A 20,329-nucleotide genomic window follows, 5' to 3' on the forward strand; every position below is an offset into this window, starting at 1 on the left:
ATAATGTGAGACGGTACAACTTAAATGAAATCGCCATGTCAACCAAGAGTACATCCAACCCAATTCTCCCTCTGTAACATTAATGTGCAGTTACCAAGGTTTCATTTAAGAACCATTCCTCTGTTGCCCTCCAAAAAATGTATCTGAAAGTAGGACTCCAACATAACACAGATATTACAAAAATCTATCCATCTACCTTAGCTCTATTCCTCGACCAACCTGAATTATTCCACAGCTGACCAGAAGAGAAAAGCCATTCACCTGTAAACGCTGTTGGATTGATTGAAGGCCAGCTCTTAAAATGAGAGGCGAGGCAGTACGTGGCTTGGAGATACAGCAGTAAAGTTTTATGTGTGACGTGACTCACATGCGAATCAATGAGAGGAGTAGCCACAGACTGGCTCTAAATTACTTGTTAAACAAATAGGTTTTAAATATGCACTTGAATCTCCTGTTGAAGGAGTCCACTACTAGGGATGCTCCGATCGATTGGTCACCGATCGAGATCGGCCGATACTCACTCTCTACCGATCGAGATCGGCCGATACTCACTCTCTACCGATCGATCGGTGCTCTCTAAACATGCCGATCGCGAGAGCCGATCGCATGACGTAAAATACATGACACTTTTCTCTGTGCGCGGCAAAACAAGCTCGCCAAAATGGCTTCACCGGTCTGGCAGTATTTCAAGGTGTCCGAAAAAGACAGTAAAATAGCGGAATGCAACGTGTGTGAAGCAAAAATCCTGCAGCTCCGCCGGCTGAGACGGACCGGTGAGCGGAGCGAAACACACAAGAGTTAGACCTACTTAGCTATTTGATCTACCTCTGCAACAAGCTAAACTAGTTATAAATATATATATTTATTCTTCACTGTCGGGTCACTCATTACTGGATCAGTGAGCTGCATGAGATACTGACAGGCTGTCAGGAGAGAGAGAGGGGGAGAGAGAGAGGGAGAGAGAGAGAGAGAGGGAGAGAGGAAAAGAGAGCGCTTCCGCTCATTTCTCCCGTGTTATTAGTTATTATCCAAAGTGAATGTAAACTTGAATAATGTACATCATTTGAATGTAATAATTAAGTTGATTGTTGTTTGTGGAAGCTCCAGTGAATGAGCCCCATTAACTGAGTTTTAAACATCACTTTAAATGGAAGATTTAAAGTGATGTTTAAATCATCCATTTAGGCCCCGCCCACTTGATCGGATCGGCATCGGCCGATACTGATTCCGGCGATCGGCCCCGAAATTGGTGATCGGAGCATCCCTATCCACTACCGAGAAAAATGGAGTTGACGGCGTTTAATCTTAGCGTAAAAAAGTGCCTGCTAAGTACTTAGCGTTAAAGTACAATGATTAAGCTGCAAGCGCACACAGTTCATTAGGAGAACAATAACCAACACTGGCTGAAAAGCTGCTTGCCATTCTAAACCGAAAACATTTATTGTTTCCATCTTTCTCTGAATGTCCTTGAAATTACAAGCACCAAAAAAGCAAGTTTGTCCTTCACCTGACTTATAGGCAATTTCTCTTCAACTACAGTGCTCAAAAGCAAACAAAAAAACAACCAATATCTAATTTAATTGCAATGGAAAATGAGAAACGTATAAAAAAAAACAACATTGCAAAAGAAAATCATTCCTACCTTCTTAAGTTTTCCATTCCGCGTGCCAACAAAAGCCACGGTGTTCCCATGGTAATCGTACGCTGCTACGGAGGTCATGCCATCATCTTTGTCGATGAAGAGGGGGATGCCCTCGATGGTGCTGGTTCCCCCCAGAGGCTGGTTGAAGTCCTGACCGCAGAAGTTATCGTCTATCTGCAGTGGCTGGAGGAAGGAAGAAAATACAACTATCAGACAAGACAATTTACAGCAATCAGTTTGTTCTTTAAATCAGAAAAAAACACATATGCTAGTAGTGAAAGATGCTTTCTTTCATGGTTGGGTGTGTTAATGAGGTTTTCGTGTATAAAATGTGTATTAAGATGTTTTGTATTTCCCCCAAAAAAATGTATTGTGTCCTTTTTTGTCTTAGTTACTATAAATAATGACCTTTTAGTATTTGAAAAGGGAGCAGGCAATGAAACATAGCAAAAGTCTAGAAAAGTGTGGCATCTGACTTCAACGCTTTTACTTGACCTCTCTACATGTTAGGCAGCCTATTCAAACAGACATAAACAAACCCTTTTCTCTCCCCAACTAAATCCCACCGTGAAAACCTTTAACATATTGTAATGTGTTCAGTCACGGTGGTGACATGGCGGTAGGGCTGGTGACCATGTGACAATATCTGGAGCATACCCATGTCACGAGGGGCCCGTCGCCCCAGGCAATCCACTGACCCACATGATGGCTTAACCAGCCGCCACACACACACTGCATATTTGGGTTAAAGTGCCATAGACAATGAATGGTTTATTAAACTAACATATTTTGTTCTTTTGTTCATAAATTGACAATAAGTGTGAAAACAAGTGATTCTTCATTTACACAACAAGTCTTATCTTTTTTCAGCCTTTCTAATTTGAGAATTTTCCATGGCTTTAATCTTTGGGTTTTTCACAAAATTAGCATTTTAAAGACTTAGAATTGATCAACATGTATGAGGGATTATAAAAATTATAGCTACTATCCCAAGGTTTGATCATTAAAACCTTTGCGTGATAATAAAAATGTTTTGGATGCTGCTCTGGCAATATAGCAGGCCTGAGTGTGTGTCAGACTGGAGGTTGCTGACTGACTGCTAAAGTGTGGTACTGAATGGCTTCAGTGTGTGTCAACCAGAGCCAACAGATGCAAGTGTGTGCAAGTACACACACACACACACACAGACACACACACACACACACACACACACACACACTTAGGGAGTGTGTAAATGGTGGTGTAATCCACAGTATTATCACTACATCATCTGATTGATCCACACGGGAGAAAAGATAACATCCCCCCCCCCACCCACACACACACACACACACTGTCTCTCTCTCTCTCTTTTTCTCGGTCTACCTAAATTGCCTGCAGCTCTGCACATGTCAATAAGCCGTTATTCTGCCTTTTTCTACTTTCTCACTCTTTCTCTTCTTCTCCTTCCAGCTGATACAGTAACTGAGCAAACATCAATATCCCTTCTGTCCTTTTTTACCTCCGTCCTTCCATCTCTTCACGCCTAATCGCCCTGCATCACTCTCTTCATCACTCCCTCCTCGGCAGGTCTCTCCCTCTGCCTCTCTTTCTTCTGTCCCTCACAAACCCTCAGTTTGTACCTTATATTCACCTAAGAATGTAAATGTGTGTGTGCAGGGTGGTATGGCTATCAACTGGAGTCAACAAAGAGCTTGCTTTTCTTTTCTTCCCTTGCAAAGTGATGTCACAAGGTAAAGAAAAGAAGAATAAAACCGGAAGACGTTATAATTGAAGCCTCTGTATGTGTGTTTGTGTTTAAGACAGTGAAAGACAGGAACACTCACAGCTATTACCTGAAACAACTTTCTTTTGTAACAACTAATGGCTTGGGGGCAATTTATTTCCTCGGAACAAAGGGCACCGACAGTCAACACACCGACAAAGACACTCATGCGAGGACTTGTAAACCCATGTACCCATACACAGACCGAGACACACATTCAACCAAAGCATTCAGTGTATTTGCTGTGTGTACACACTAAGATTTAGCTACAAGCAACAAAACAATTCCCATCGTCTTCATTTGACATACAACTAGGGGCTACAATTTAAACCATATAGTCATTAGAGAAATCCATCAATCCTGGCTAGAGTCAGCCTCCAACACACACACACACAGCAATCCAATGCCGTCGGAGTCCAAGGAAAACAAGTTAAAAGGGTTAATCCATCTTCTATTGAAGAGACTCACTGTCAGAAATACTGTATACAGTAGCCCCAAGAGTCCATAAAGGTTAAGACACACACTATGCACACACTTATACACACATAGTAGCATGTAGAGGTTTCTCTGGGGCACTGGAGGTTAAAGGTGGTATAGCATTGCCGCAGGTCTGGAAGCTTTAAACAGCATAGATCAGCATGGAATAAAAGCCGAGTCCCTTGAGGTTGGAAAGCATTTTAATGGAGGCTACATTCTTAGGTTGGTTTCGGCAATTTAAGACACTGAAAGATCCCCACGTGAATTTGAGCTGATTTTAGTATGGAAAGAATATTTCCCTCTGTGGTCTCAGCAGGGTTATTGGCTAGAGACCGTGTTTAACGCTCCGCAGTGTTTTCAAAGTCGCACGACTCCGCTGGGGATGAAAGAGTTAAGCCAACAACCTTCCACTGACTTTGGCAGCACGGTCTTAGAAATGCAGAAGAGGAGGTTTCTTGTTTTGATTTTCACAGGTTGCATGTGGTGCTGAATGAATTTGCAGTTCACAGGGGCTTTGTCTATTCTTCTAAAGATCCCCACCAAAAAAGGAAGTATGAGTGAGTGTCAAAACTGAAATAATAATGATGCTACTTTTCTACCACTATTCTAACCCCTTTTAATCTATGCTTTCACATAGAAGAGGATATTAAATAAATAAGAAATGTATTTTTCATTGGCATGTGAAGGTTGCACCCAATAATTATGTTCATTATCTATCAATCAATTGTCTTGCTCAATTTTTCTATAAAAAAGACTGAAAAACAGAAACACATTTTTTCTTTTTTGAACTTTTGGTTAAAAAAAAAAAAAAAAGAGTTGTCAAAATATATTCTGTTCAACCCGATAAATAAGCAAATAGTTTGATCTATTCCACGTATACAGACTGGATGCACAACCTTTTCTCTCTACTCTTTAATGGGTGTCTTGAAAAGTATAAAATACAGGAAGACAGTGAAGCATTATACTATTTGTGTGTGTATACAGTACATGTGAGCCGTCAGCTGATATTCAAGGTCACAAATAAATGGTTAACTTAGATACTGCTGATATGAAGATTGCATACAAAGACACCCACACATATATTATAAATATATAAACCCAGAGGGGTCTTTGGAAACAGCTAGAGGTCACGCATGTTGCCGTATAACAGCCACAACTGTGGTGGTTTCCCCTGGGTGGAGCTGCTACAGCCACTTCACACGGCAAATGATGAAATATAGGCATTCATATGGCACCAAACACACGCATACACACACTCTGCCCGCAATAACACTGACTGACTACAGATGTGTGCTGGCTGGCCCGGGCTAAAGGAAATGGTTGAATAATCATTCCCCTATGATTGCTATTTCTTCAACGTATCACGTCAAGAAAATATGTCTGGGCAGACATTACGCAGACCTCAAGTGGAATTTGTCAATAGTAACCTCCATTCAGAAAATCCAATGGAAACAGCAGAATACAATATGGGCTTATGCACAGGAGCATGATGTTGTTGTTTGAAAACACTGCTGTAAATTATGGCTATTAAAGGTGGAAAGAAAACATGTATGGCAAACACAAAAAAGCTTGTTCATTTGGCAACATGAATTCATTGGGCAGTATGTTGCATTAACAGGCGTTATGATTATCTGTAAAACATGTTTTTGCTAAAAAAGAAATACACAAAAAAATATGTTTTTAGAAACTGAAGAGCTGGGAAGGAGTGAACGAGAAAGAGGGAGGGGGGGGGGGGGAACTGGCTGTTAGTAATGCTGACGGCATGATTTCAAGACAAGCCTGCAATTCATCTGTGTAGTTGTGTGTGTTTGTCCATGCATCTGTGTGTATGTGTCAGAGAGAAAGCAGAAAAGAAGCCTCTCTCGTCATAGCTGTCTCATCAAGTCAGAAACCTGCATTTCCTACCATGTGTATGTGCATTTGCGTGTGTGAGAGAACAGGAGAGAAGTGAAAGAGCAGTGGACTACAAGAAATGAAAAACAATCTGGATTAAACTGCAGGAGTGGTTTCTGTACAGCCTTCCCACCTTGTTTTATATCAGGTGATAAAGGTTTTCAACAGTCAGCAGTCGCACACACAAATAGACACACAGTACCAGGCATTTTTACGTCGGTGTGTGCACGTGGCTGGCTCAAAGCGTATCGAGCCATTCTGGGTGAGGGCAGCTCAAATAATCCAGAAATCTCAGCAGGGGCTTTGAACATGTGGAATCATTGCTAGAGTTTCTTCAAGAAGAATAAACAAATGAAGTGATGCATATTCTGTGAGTGTGTACTGCAAGCATACAAACTGGCACTCACATGTGCTGCTTTATAAAGTAGAAGAGCACCCTAGCCTCTCATTGTATCCATAGTTCAAAATTCATAATGCATGGCTTGTATGAGTAAGTATGTCTTGGTGGTCAAAGTTAGTCAACATCACTGTCAGAAAATAATGTAGGTCCTACACACACACACACACACACACACACACACACACACACACACACACACACACACACACACACACACCACACACACACACACCACACACACACACACACACACACACACACACACACACACACACACACACACACACACACACACACACACACACACACACACACACACACACACACACACACACACACACACACACACACACACACACACACACACAGGTCAAAGTACATTACAGGCCACATGATGCTTTCTCACTGACATCTCTTTCATGTTGAGGACTGACACTAAGGCCTAACAGCTATGACTCACAACTGTTGGAAACTGGCAACAAACTAAGACGGCTGTAAACAAATCATTAACACACCACACATACTTACAATATATCAATGTTTGTCTTTGACTCATCTTTTCAATTATATAAATAAATCCTCAATGATGCTGTGGGCCTTTTATGAATACCATTAATTGTGTAACAAAATGATGTGGTAAAAATAACATTACCGCCAATGTGAATGCAAGTCTAAAATGACACTTCCGAGATTTAGTCAACTTGATGATTAACACAGGTAATTCCTATACAGCTATATTGGAAGAAGAGTCTCTTTTTTGTGACATGTATCACAGTAATAGAGTGAATTATACATTTCAGTCAATTTTGTGTATTTTTATTATTTGGTCAGTAGATTTAATCAATTTAATTTAAAACACATCAGTGCTCTATGCCAACAACACCCTGACCCCAAGGATAAGTCTCTGTAAAGAAAACACGGTGAAACCATAGTGTCTGAAAAACAAGCACAAATCCACATCACATCTTCTCTATGTTTAGGATAACAAGATGTAAAAGTCCCATAAGGCTCATCACCAACATCAGCTCTGACGCTACCGGCTCCAAGGGGACAGTGGCTCTGATTGGCTGTATCTCATAGGTGTTTTGCAGGATGCATTAATAACATCTCGAGGGGAAAGAGTTTTATATTCTACCTACAGTGTATCTACAGGCTGATGATTCAAAGCTTAAGACTATACAGGTTTAAAGGGGAAAACACTTTGAGGTAGTCCATACTATTTAGTTGTGTTCTACAGAGATGCTGTTTTTTAGAACATGTTACTGGATCCTACTTAATCAATATTTTACAAAGAGATATGACTGCACCTCTTCCATATTCATAGGTTGCAAGGTACTCATTTCTATGTTGAGTGTACTCAGACAGACAGTGAACCTTCAAGGAGTTGGCACCTATTCAGAAAGCCGCTTCCAAAAGCTGTCACCTCATGTTAAGACTGCAGTCCAACTGAATGTGAGAGACAGTGGAGGAACATACTGTATACATTAAATGGAGAATGCAAAGGAATATAATATATATTCCCATAAATGCATGCAAATAAGCATACAGTATTGTGAAAATAAACCAATGCAAATATAAGCTAACAGCCTGACACTTAGAAGACTTGTGATCAAAGGAGCATCAGTTCAAATCCCCACACCAGCTGGGAAATGTGGGAGGAGAAAGTGAATGAGTAGCACACTCCTTCCCTCCATCATCAACCACCACAGGTGCCTTTAAGCAAAGTGCTTAACCTCCGACTGTTCTGATGGAGATGCTCAGTGACCAGCGGTGGAGGACAGGTTCAGCAGATTTAAAGGTGTCAGCAAAAGATATTTAAAGAAATTAAAAGGGGCTACTCTCAAACTAAAATCCAACAAATTAGCAGTAAGAAAATTAGTTTAGAAATATACAGTATACCTAACTTTTTGGGTATTTTTTATTTCTTAAATACATATTCAGGGGTCTTTAACTAATTCTTCATTTTCATCAGCTCTTTTTTAAATTTTGTTTGATGTAAACTGTATTATGTATTAGTTATGTTGCTGTAAATAGTGGTCATCAGTGTTGCAATAATCATTGGATACATTCTGACATAAAATGAACAAAAATTAAATGTATTAAAGTTATTCATTAATTAAATTAAAAGAGGAGGGCACAATTTCCCTGCTCTTAGGCAACAACATGAAGAATATTTACTTGGCAACCAAGGTTGTTGTTGGAACAGCGGAAAAAAAATGCATGTATGACTGGTAGAATATTATAAAAAGTAGACCTGTGCCGACTTCATTCAGCCCATCTTCATGGGAACCAAACATTAAAGCTTAGGCATTTAAAAGAAAGGTGAAGCAAAGAAACACACAGAGACTATTAGCATGCACAATACAGGCACAACCCCTGCCCCACATTCTCTGATACTCCTGATAATGATGTATGCAACACCACCCACACACAGTACAGATCAATACATAATTACACTGACAATTAGTATCATTAGAGGGGTGCTAGAGATGGGGATTTGTTGAGCTAAACACTCCTCAGAGAAAGAGAGAGAGGTCAGAAAACAGAGAGAATTAAGCAGCTCACACACGGTCTGCATGGGGTCTTTCCAAAAGGTTTTCCATTGTACTTTAATAATGAGGATGAGAGCGACACTCGAGCACAGAGTGGGTGTGACAGTGTTAGCTCACACAAACCACTGCCATTTAATCCAAAATATATCCTGTATGAAATTAAATAACTCCGGCATTTCAAATCAAATCGTCAAATATTAACTGAAACACAACTCATTAATACCAGTAACGTTTTCGACAACCAGATGATCAGTGTCTCGAAGCTCAACTCATTTAGTCTGTCAATTAACTCTGCTCGTCAACCCTGGCTCAATTAATCAGGTCTAATTACTTAAATACATTTGCTTGCACATCCTTTTAGATTAGGTCTGCAAAAATGGGACTGTGTTTTACAAAGGCCATAAGTGAGTTACGTTCATTAGAGGATATTCCTAATGATGGATTTAATAGGGTTTGCTGGACAATTGTACGTTGTCTTTTCTGTAACAAGGTAATGAAAACTGCTCAGTTTGCTTAATGTGGTGCAGATTGTTCTTTGGAGCGCCTAACACTAAAGAAAAAGCTTAGTAATGCATTATCAATTTTTGTCAAATAATTCAATATTAGTGGTTTAAAGAACATAATCATGAAACTAAACGTAATAACCAATACAGGATCCATGAAGAAGACCCGTTGTGTGTTCTATTGCATCCTATTCAGTGAAGCTGCATCACATTCTCCTATGTGCCAATATCAGCCATAGGTAAAAGGATGGGTTATAACATTTGCATGTGTTATTTTGCTATAATCAGTCCCCAGGGTGCACCTCACCACGGGACGTTACTTATTCTGATATCCATGCTCCTCTCAGCAGATGCCCTGACTAGGCAAAATACACACACAGTACACTGACAACTCAAAGCTCCAGCAGCAGCAATATATGTTTAAAATAAAAAAGGAACCAAATGATTTAGAATGCGCAGCAAGAGTTTTTATACCTATCTATGAAAAGAATCTCAAAATCTGGAGAAAAGAAAATCATCCATCAAACACATTCCAAGGAAAGACGCATCACAGCACCGCCCACACTGCCGCACAAGATATGACTTGTGAACACAGTGTGAAAATACCAAATCACTGAGCAAGAAAAAAAGCCATAAATCAAAATGAGTATGATGCTAATGTGATCACTTATATATTGATTTCAGCAGAAAATGTTACCTTTGACACTGATGGTCAAGCAGCAGCCTGGGTATGCAGCATGAACAAAATTAATGCTGGCAAGTGACGCTTTTTTTCTTTAGCTATGATTGATCTGCAATTGATTGATGCATTGGGTTATGACAAAGTTCAAACCTCGCCATCCATCTGGTGATCAAGAGAAAGCAGCTTGACATTTGGAATTGTCTTTAGGTCGGATGTGTGCCTCGTGTAGAGACGAGGACCAATGGTGCTTTCAATGGGACAGGAATGTCTAAACCCAGATGTTTTTTTCCTTACGCCCCAATTTAAAATCAACCAAAACTTAGTATGTGGTGTTTTAGATCTTAGACCAATATATTTGTTTTTCTAGACGAGTAGTTAAAGTAACCTTTAAGCCTATACAACTAGTTAGGCTAAAGCTAGTATGTTTAATAGCTTTTCATGTCCGTGTATAGACAAAATACATCCTGTATCACAGTGGTTTGTATCATTTCCATGTGAAAAAGTGAAATGAAACTGAATGTGGACGGCCGGACTCTATTCTGATCATGAAAATATAAAAAAGGCAAACAAAATAATGCTGGTCAATTAGAACCTGCCCTTTCTATAGTCTTCTCTAATAAACTGAAAGGTTACAGCTGGCTAGTTTAATGTGTTGCTTGCTGTGGAGAAAAGCTGCAGGAAATCACCATTTAATGTGATGCCTTTAGTGGGCAAGAAAATATATTCTGCAAAGTGACCCCTGAGCAAAAAGATTCCCTGACTTTCTCTAACCGGAGGACACCTCTATAAATTCAGTGATATTTCATACACCACGTTGTGTTCCTGAGTCCTCCTCATTATAGCACCTACTCTGAGATATACACGTCCTGTCAGATGAGCCACATCACACACACACAGCTGACATGACAGAGAGTGGTGCTGCTGAGGAGGACAGTGCGATGGCCAGGTGACAGACACCGATATTATTTGTGCAGCAGCCAGCGTTCAATCATCCTCTTCTCTCCCCCCTCCATCTCTTTCCCCTCCTTCTGTCATCCACCCTTTTTCCAGCCGCTGTTCTTGGCAGTGGTGGCTAAAAAGATTTCTGGGGCTATCACTCTTCCTCCTCTTCTCTCGGTCGGTGAATCACTGCCTCTCCTCTGAGCACACCCTGGCTGTGAAAGGCTTGCTGCTCTCTCCGTTTTTTCGTTCTCTCGGTATCTCCCTTTTCATCTACACAGATTGGAAAACGACTGCTTTTGTCAAGTCCAAAAAAAGAGAAATCAGAAAGACAGAGATCTGCAGAAAAAAATAATCTAGAAATCAGATTTGAAGCATGTTCAAAGACGTTTTGAAATCTGATTCAAATCTATTCCCAGAGTTGATCAGTCTTTTTAGTCAAATACAAATTCTAACACCATTACTCAAAAACCAACATCACATATTTGACGTTTAAGCTATAACACAGTTAACCAGCCGTCACTGCAGCACAAAGTAGGGCAGTTCCGGTAAGCGTACATATGCATGCCTTGAGTAGTCATTACCAGAGCCACCAATGCTGACGGGTTGAAAATGCCTTAACATTACAGAAACGATCAGGTTGGAGAAACGTGCAAATGTGCCTGCATTCTGTACAGAGACAACAACATTGCTGTTTTTGTGTTCACCTTTTTGCACTTTCTTTCTCAATCCCTTCAAGCATGTTCCTTGGCTCGCTCCGTTATTTTCACACTCACTGTCTCTCTCTTCTCCTCAACGCCATCCTTCAAATTCCCTTACTCTCCCCTGTACATTGCTTTGGCGTATAACTCTTCCTCCCTCTCTCCGACTCTCTCGCGTCCTCTCATTTTGACGGCCGCCCACGTAATGCATCTCCTTTTTCTCTCTCTCTTGTCCCTCTCTTTTGGTCTCTCTCATTTACCTCCAGAAACCTCTATAATCTCTTTCTCTCTCTCTCTGTGTGTGGAAATGATTTGTATTGATCCACTCTCATAACGGGGAGAAGGTCAGGGGTTCACTAATAAAGCTCGGGGACAAAACAGAGACACACAAACAAACTAATGGCCACACACACACACATAAATATAGCCAGGAAACAGGGCTGAGGTGACGAATAGTGTTTCCAACAAACACATTTTACAAGAGATCTACTTCTCATATGCCTTAACATTTGTATTAACGGAAAAGCCGCCACCTTTTCACTGCGTTCATAAACATATCACCGTAATGACGCCCTGAGGCTAGAAATTAAGATCTAGCACATATAAGAAGCACACACAGGGGGCTGACAGAGCGCCAGGCCATCCATCATGGCTGTGTGGCTAACAGCTGTCCAGTCCTCCCTCGCCTTGCCCTCTCCACAGCTCCATGGCAGGGTCAAACTAAAACGTATTCACCCTCAACCCTCACGCAACACAGCCTTTCCCACACTGCTCTGTGAAATGCAGTTGAGATCGGCATTCATGAGTTTTTAGCCTAGAGGTTAGAGAAGTTAGTTGGAATTTCTTGAGTGGCTGGGAAAAACCTGGGTGGGGTTCAGCACCAAACGGCGGTAGCTTAAACTTTAGTGAGCATTGAACCAGAAGATTCCCAGTTTATATACCTAGATCAGCTGGAGAAATTCATATGTGGAAAATACTCCCAGTTAGTTGTGTATGTTTGTGCTATACACAAAGTAAACTGCTTCCAATAGTATGCAACAGTGGACAAATGGCATCTATTAGCCGGTACTAACAACTTCTCAATAACAGGTCCCACGCTGGGAAATTATATCAGGCATCTGAGGTCAAAATTAGGGTTGCATGGACCACAAAGTGAGGTAAAGGTTAGTGGTGGGCGGCTGACATTGCTTAGGGCCAAAGTGGCGACGTCATTAACCTGGAGCCGACCCCTCAGGCCTCGCTGCTGTCGGGGGGTCAGCCAATCAGCTTATCTCCAAGGCTATTACATCATCAGTGTCAAAAGCTTAAACAAAACAAAAGTTTTTTTGAGGGGATGTTTAAGTGATGATGAATTATGAGTGAAAATAATCTTCAGTAGCCATGGTAACAGGCTTGACTGTCAGGAAAGGATGGGGTTGTTGCAGGACGCTCTTTTTTAAAATAACTTGCTGGTTGACTAAAACTTGAGGGGAAGCCAACTTTAATGTTTCTCGTCACACATGTGCTTTTCCTGCTTGAATAAGTAAAGAAACGGTATTGGAAACGTATCTGAAATGAAAACCTGTATGTCTACTTTGGAGTCTTATCAAAAGTACACACACTGCATGGCACTTACAGTCCTTTGATGTTGGATAGTCTATCTACTGAGAGTTATCATGACAGCAACACTTTCCTCCCCTCCTGAAAATGCTGATGAGGTAGTCAGCATATCAGCACAATGCAGCAGTTATCTACCTGGCAGGTGCATTTGCAACTACAGTGTTTGACTAGCCAGCACTGCAAGACATCGGATGAAGTTGCACTGGAGCACATATAAAGGTGGAGTCAAATCCTTTGCTGTACTAACCTGCGATTTGTACCACAGCGCTCTGCCCCAAGAGCTCCTGCTGCACCGGTGCAAAGGTCTAATCGAAATAAATGAGCCTGCTTTTTTAGCTTTCAGCTATTGTCAGTGTGATGGGACCAAAGAATGAAAGAGGACAATAAAAGAATTAGGACAACCACTGAACAGGTAAGAGACTACATCTACAGAGGGGACTCGGCTGGTCATTCACATCAATTACACTACCTCACAAAACACACCTGGGCACTCAAATTAATGAAGACCTACACAGAAAAAGAGTGCTCTTCTTACCACGTATCCAACTCCATTAGTTGCATGCAAGTGTGTATGTGTGTGTTTGCGCACAAAAGACACCTGCTGGAAAAAATGGTGTGCACTGACATTTAAAGAAAAAGCTTTAAAAGCAGGTCTATTAATTAAGCTATTTTAAGAGAGCGTGAGATGGAGGAGATGGATTGTTGAATTTAAAAAGCACACATGATGGAAGATGAGGCCGCTGAGACAGGTGGTCATCTAAGAGTGAGACACTTAACACTGAAAGAGGAAACAAAGACATAAGAGGCTTCTAGCAGACGCAGCCTGGAGAGAGTGCGTAAGTAAGGGGAAACAGAAGAGAGGCATGAAAGTCAGAGAAAAAAGGATGAATATACGTTCACTACGGATAAATACTAGAGTGTGTGTAGTGCCTTAAGGACTCCAGTGTGAGTGTATGTGCCTGTGATAGCAGGGGTCCTCTAACGCATGCAGGGCCATGCACTGTGGATCAGTTAGTAAAAACCCAGTCTAGCTTATGCTATCCCCCAGGATCTCACGCTGCAGTGCACCGCACCATACTGTGTGTATGTGTGTGTGTGCTTGAGTCTTACTCCTGAGTGACATTTCACAAATCCAGGGGACTGGGCTAATGATGTCCCCTGTCTGACTAAATCAAAGCAGAAGAGGTTGTGGGTACAGGGGAAATGGGCAGAAGAAAGGGAAATATAGGACAGCAGGAGAGAAAAAAGAGCTCCTCGGACTTTCTATGAACTACTACAGACCTGTCGCGTGGCCTCATGAATGGAGCATGAGTAAGCCAGCATTCAATTAGCAGGTGCTCAAAAGAGTGTAGAATGGAGGAATAGGAATATCATCAAGACTAGTCTTTGCTATTTGAATGAACAATGTATTCGTACAAGCATACTTTCTGTAAGGTTCTTGAGAAAAGGTGTGCATATAAGCGAAACAGAATGCGGCAAAATGTCTTGTTAGATTGGTTTCTAAGAGGCCAACTAACAATAATGCTAAACACGTTCACATTTTATCATAAAAACCTAATATGTGTAACTTTTAATAACTTGAATTGATAAGTTATTGGTTCTCTTTGAGGAAAAGGCTGTGCAGTGTGTTCTCAACTGAACTCAAAAAGCTCTAAGAACAGATTCAAGCTTACCGAGTTGATGCAGGCGAGCTCCTTGTTGAGCAGCCAGGGTAAGGAGAGTTTGCCGTCTCCCTTGTAGCAGGACTGAATTCTCTCTTTGATCTTCTCCTTTATCCTCCTCAGTGTGAACAGACACAATGCTGACTCTTTGGGTGGTTTGGCCCGATTCTTCTGACCCTGAGAGAAGACTGTGAAGAGGATGTCTTCATTCTCGGAGATCCCCAGGGACTTGGCCAGCTGCCGGCCCGGCTGAGCCAAGAAGGCATCCTGCACCAGGCGGTACTCTACCCCATCTTTAGTGCAGCCAATGGGAAACTCTACGTAGGAGTAAAACTTGGGGTCGTCCACGCAGAGGCGGACTATTTTCGAAGTGAAGAACTGCTCTCCACTAGCATCTGGGGAAGTCAATTGAGTGTCCAGTTGCATTGTTAGGTAATAAACAAACTGCTCGCTGCTGAAGCTGTACACATAATAGATGTCGAAAGCAGGGAATTTAGACAAAGTGTCCGAGGGGATCTTCAGTTGAGAGGAGACAAACTCATCCTGGTAGACAAAGCTGAACATGTCGGCATTTTCTTCATTCTCCATCAGCTTGCGGCTAGACAGGGTGGGGAAGTACTCAGATTTGCCGTCAATAGGGGTTCCGATGAATAACTTGCTGGTGGTACTGTGGGGGGAGCTTATGATGACCCCGGACATGGTACCAGACTCTGCCACACTGGAGAGGTAGTGCTCCTTGCGGTGGTGGGGCTCGCCGAGTTTAAAGAGGTCGTCCAGACGTAGGAACTGGCAGATCCCCTGAGAAGTGCTGCCACAGGCAATGAGGCGGTTTTGGTCATAGTCTATGAGAAGAAGCTTGTTCACATTTGGGGTCTGAGCTAGATCATGAGGACAGGACTGGACACTGGGCGGAGGGTAGCACTTCTCATTGTCCACAACTGGGCCAGTCATGTGGTTGCGCAGTTTGGTCAGGTTGCTAGACAGCTTAAAAATCCAGTTGACGGCTCCCACATATACTTCTCCAGTTTTGTTGTGGATGGCCAGATGTGTAAGCCCCGACTCAGTGGGAGCAAACTGTTTAAAGGGCGGGGGTTGGGCTCCAGAAAGGGCTGAGCTCATGAAAAGCAAAAAACCCAAGAGGAGACACAAGTTCCCCTGGCCAGGGGAAGCCGCTGACCGAAATAGGGGACACATATCTGGGCTGTTTAGAGGCAAGGGGGGTGGGGAAGGAGAAAGAGAGGAGGAGAAGGAGGAGAAGTACAAGCTCTGGTACCAAGGGCCAAGTCAGGATTTTCTTCCGTGTTTTACTCTTCTGTCCAGGAATAAAAGAGGACAGCTTCAGGGAGAGAGAGAAGGATGAAGGGAGCGGCAACAAAACTCCTATTGATCGGCTGTCCCGTTCTCAGTGTTGCAAGCCGTCATCAGGAACATCATCCACAGAGGCACGAGGTGGGAGCCCTGGAAGGCAGAAAGAAAAAACACGGTTAGCGTCCAAGGAACATTTCCTATTGATTATGCATCAAGCAGGCAGAGAAGCCTAAAAGGCTCACAAATTGCACAGCCAAAATTAGAAAAAAATTCAAGCTGACATTTGCCCTAGTGATAAATAAATAATATCAAATCAAGTCTGGAAGGCAAATGTGTGCCTGCATTTAATTAAGAGTGAAGATAGCAGGAGAGGCATGGGCCGATTATTAAAGGCTCTGCACACATAATGCGAGTCTTGCTGGAATGAGTTATATACTCGCAACATTGAACTCTTTAATATTTCATAACTTTCAACTTGACCGTGGTGGCTTTGAAGGAGGCATGTGTTTGAAAAAGTGCCAAGGGGCACCGTTACATTGACAGCCAGCAATTTATAGCCATAGTCTGCTCGAAGGCTTTCCTGTCAAGGTTTCAACGATATTCACAGACTATACAGTAGCCTCTTATTGCAATTACGCCTGCCGTTCTGGCATCTTTATGCAGGCATCAGGCTTACATCAGGTCACCCCACACACTGCCTTCTCTCAGGGAGTTGCGAAAACAATATATCAGGCCAAATATAGCAGAAATAAATAAATAAACCTTTGACACCAGTCAGAAGAACACTCAAAACCTGCATCAGTTGCATATAAGATTGGAGCGATTTCCGACAGTCAATTGAACTGCATCTCAAAAGGCAACCTCGTAATGTTTTTGAAATACAACAATGACTTGTCAAAATGACATTCGGCTTTAGGCCCCGGGCAACAAAAAGTTGGATCTGGATCAAGTTCTGCAGCAACACAGTGTGCGTCATTCGGTAAAGCAATTGAAAATCAATCAGATAAAATTCCATGTAAAATGTCACTGATGTTTACCCAGAAATTGTCAAGATGAGGGATTATCATCAGTACCTGTGGCAAGTGCCCACGCGAATGAGACCACCTTTTTTATTTATTCAAACAGTGCTGTTTTCAATCTGAATGTGGCTCAGAATTGGCCACCTTTCAGTGAACATGGCGCCACTTCCAATCTCACTGCCATCATTGTCCTCCTATATACGAGCTATTTCAGATACTAGAAGAGCGGGCACTTGGCAAATACACATGTTCTTAGGTCTGTTTTCATTTATGAGCTCCTATGAGCTTATTTCACACTGAACTCCACAGCTGGTATCCCTTGACAACCTGGGATGCAGACACAGAGCTGGTATATAAAAGGGCAGGAGTGAAATAATTTATAGGATGGATGTTTTACACATAAAGGATGGGGAGGAGAAAAAGGAGGAGTCAAAAGGGAGAGTATTTGCTGGCGTCTTCCAACGACAACACAATGATGAAGAAGAGCACAGAATCTCGGGCATGTGCCGCTGCTTGACAGGCCAATCATGTTCTGCAATACCGGGACATTAGTTCTGTAAATGCTGATTATGCAAAACCGGACGCAACTCTCCCAGGGACCCCTCGCTTAAATTTCACCTTGACTATCAAAGTGTCTGCAGGAAGGGTGTTTTATGGCCACGAATTGGAAAGAATGACAAACACTGTAGAGAGATGAGTGGGGAAGAAAAGGGGGAGAAGGGAGATAAAGAAGGCAAAAACATGATAGAGGAAAATCAAAAGAAGGACACAGAGGGGAGAGGCAAAGAGGAATGTTGGCTTTTCCTTTCTTTCCATCCTTATCTTGGTTTCCGCCTCCCGCTCACCATGTGGTGAGCCACAGGAGTAAGGATTACCGTCTATCAATCACCTGGAAACAGGCCAGGGAGTGTGGTCGGGTTACCAAGCTCAGAGGGATGAATGCATGTTTTAAAACCTTTTTTGTTTTATACACCTATCTTTGGGAAAAAGTGAACCCTACAATGCACTTTTGGAAGTCTTCAAAAAATGAAACACCTTTGTAAGAGGAGTCATTAAATTGCACATCAATTTCAGTCACTGCTGCTGCAAATAGTGTGTGTGAGAGAGAAAGACAGAGAGAGGAAGAGCAGGAGAAAAGAGAAATAGCAGTGGTAATGTTCATGGAATAGCAAACCATAGCTCAGCTGAGACAACGCTGGCCAGGTTCAGGGAGAGGTGGTGTCATCCAATTTCCACAAATGAAAGGCCTGCAGAAGACATATAGGAGAGGGGAAAACCAATAGGAGCGGTGCAAGAAAAAAAGGAAGACAAAGTAGAAGTCCAAGAGGAGGAGAAACTGCATAGAAGGGAAGACATAGAGAGAGGAGAAGTGGGAGCCAAAGAAAAGGTGGTCCTGTGCTGCATTTTAATCAGAGCTCTACCTGGGCTTGAATCAAACACCAGGGGTGCGGTACCTCAGTGAGGTTTCTGCGGGCCTGAGCTGCCGTTATCAGATATACCCTCACTCTCCACTCTGTGAGATTAAAACTACTTGACGCAGATTGTGGCCTTTTCCACATAAGCAGCTGCAATAAAGTGACTAGACAGCTTATAAAAAAACTAATTTCTTGCTCAACAATACAGTCGCGACGCCCGATGAGAGTGGATGCCAATTTAAAATGTGGGGGCACGTAGGGAGGCTCCTGTCTCATTTTCCTTTTGTCGTTTCCAAGAGAAAGATACAATGAGGCAGAATGAGTGAGCGAGCAAATCAGAGAAGCCTGATAAAGAACGAGCGAGAACATGAATAAAAAGTCCTTACAGTAATTCCTCTTCATTTAGGAGCAGCCACAGCTTGATGTTAGAGAGTGAGATTCGCACAACAAATTGCATCTGGGGGTCTCCGGCTGCTTGTTATCTATTCTGGTAATAAGATGACGACATCACGACACACACTCTAACAAGACAACTTGGAGTTATCCACTAACAAGAGAGCAATCCAAATACAAAAATCAGACATATAAAGTCTTCACAAATGGGCTCCCCACCTCCCTTTTGTAATCCCTCCACCTCCACCCCGCCATTGAAGAAATGCCTAAATGCTGTGGATATAGTCAATCACTCAGCATCTTATACACTTTGCCCTTTTTTCTTATATTTCTCAATTTTCCCTCTACGTCCTTATCCCTCTAAACTCTCTTCCCATTTCAATTTCCTCCAGAGCTAGAGGGAAATGGTGGGAAGAGCACAGAAACAAGGTTGCAAGCCATATCTGGCACCATCAAGGAAAAACATGTCAATCATTTTGGGCTGGTACGTGTCTGTGGCTTGGGAATGGGCAGCCGGCATATCACAGTCAGAGCTGTTATCACATCAGGGGAAAGCATTAGAGCGGCCGGGCTGTAAGGGGCCAAGTTGATTGGATTTGATATCGGGACGCGGTATCAATTGACAGGAGTGTCGATGTCCCATTGGGAATTGGAATAAAGGGATTGAAAGAGAGGTAGAAGACAAAGGAGAGGGAAAGGCTGGCAAGGAGGGGTCCGGCCTTCAACAGCCTTACTTCATTGTTTATTTGGTTAAAGATTGGCGGGAATCCGGAGAAGAGATGGGGGTGGAGGTGAGTTACCATCTAAGTTGTGAGGAAATTCCAGCAGTGTGTGACTCTTATGTGCTGTTTACACGGGAACGAAAACGGTTGTATCCGCTATTTTTCTCTTTCGTATAGCCCGTTCGTTCACACGAGGCCGTAACGGAAACGCGGAAACGGACCCCTAAAACGATAACGGGTCCCAAGGTGGATAGATCTGCGGACGGAACGCTCTGGGGGGCCAAACGGCTCTGTGTGTACGTCCTATACGATCATTTTCCTGATAACGATAAAGCCATAGCCCCGCCTCTCCCCACCTCTGCTGCTAACTGCTGTAGCATGGTCAGTAGCTACTGTCAGTAGATACGGCTACTGACTAGGGATGCACGATATTGGTTTTTTGAAACCGATACCGATAACTTCCTGCTTCTCAAGACCGATACCGATAACTTCCTGCTTCTCAAGACCGATACCGATAACCGATAATGATATAATATATATATATTAAATGTACCTGTAGATTTTGCACACCTGGTGGTAAAAAAAGACTAGTAGTGAGCAAAATGAAGTTAGAGATCGTTTTAGCCCTGGGGTCGTCTCTGGCAAACTTCTTGCCTTT

General features: G+C 42.5%; 1 protein-coding gene across 2 annotated transcripts in view; it reads right to left on the reverse strand.

Moving 5' to 3' along the window:
• The window catches only part of LOC117533414 (plexin-A1-like), a 191,590-nt gene that overhangs the window by 133,348 nt on the left and 37,913 nt on the right, over positions 1–20,329 (reverse strand). For both annotated transcript variants that reach the window (XM_034197132.1, XM_034197131.1), the window contains exons 2-3: positions 14,827–16,272; positions 1,643–1,825 (exon numbers count right to left, since the gene is read on the reverse strand). In XM_034197132.1, coding sequence (XP_034053023.1) covers positions 1,643–1,825; positions 14,827–16,008 — 1,365 coding nt within the window. In that variant the 5' untranslated portion in view covers positions 16,009–16,272. The remainder of the gene's footprint in view (positions 1–1,642; positions 1,826–14,826; positions 16,273–20,329) is intronic.

The sequence above is a fragment of the Gymnodraco acuticeps genome, unplaced genomic scaffold (assembly GCF_902827175.1).
Source record: "Gymnodraco acuticeps unplaced genomic scaffold, fGymAcu1.1, whole genome shotgun sequence".
NCBI lineage: Eukaryota > Metazoa > Chordata > Actinopteri > Perciformes > Bathydraconidae > Gymnodraco > Gymnodraco acuticeps.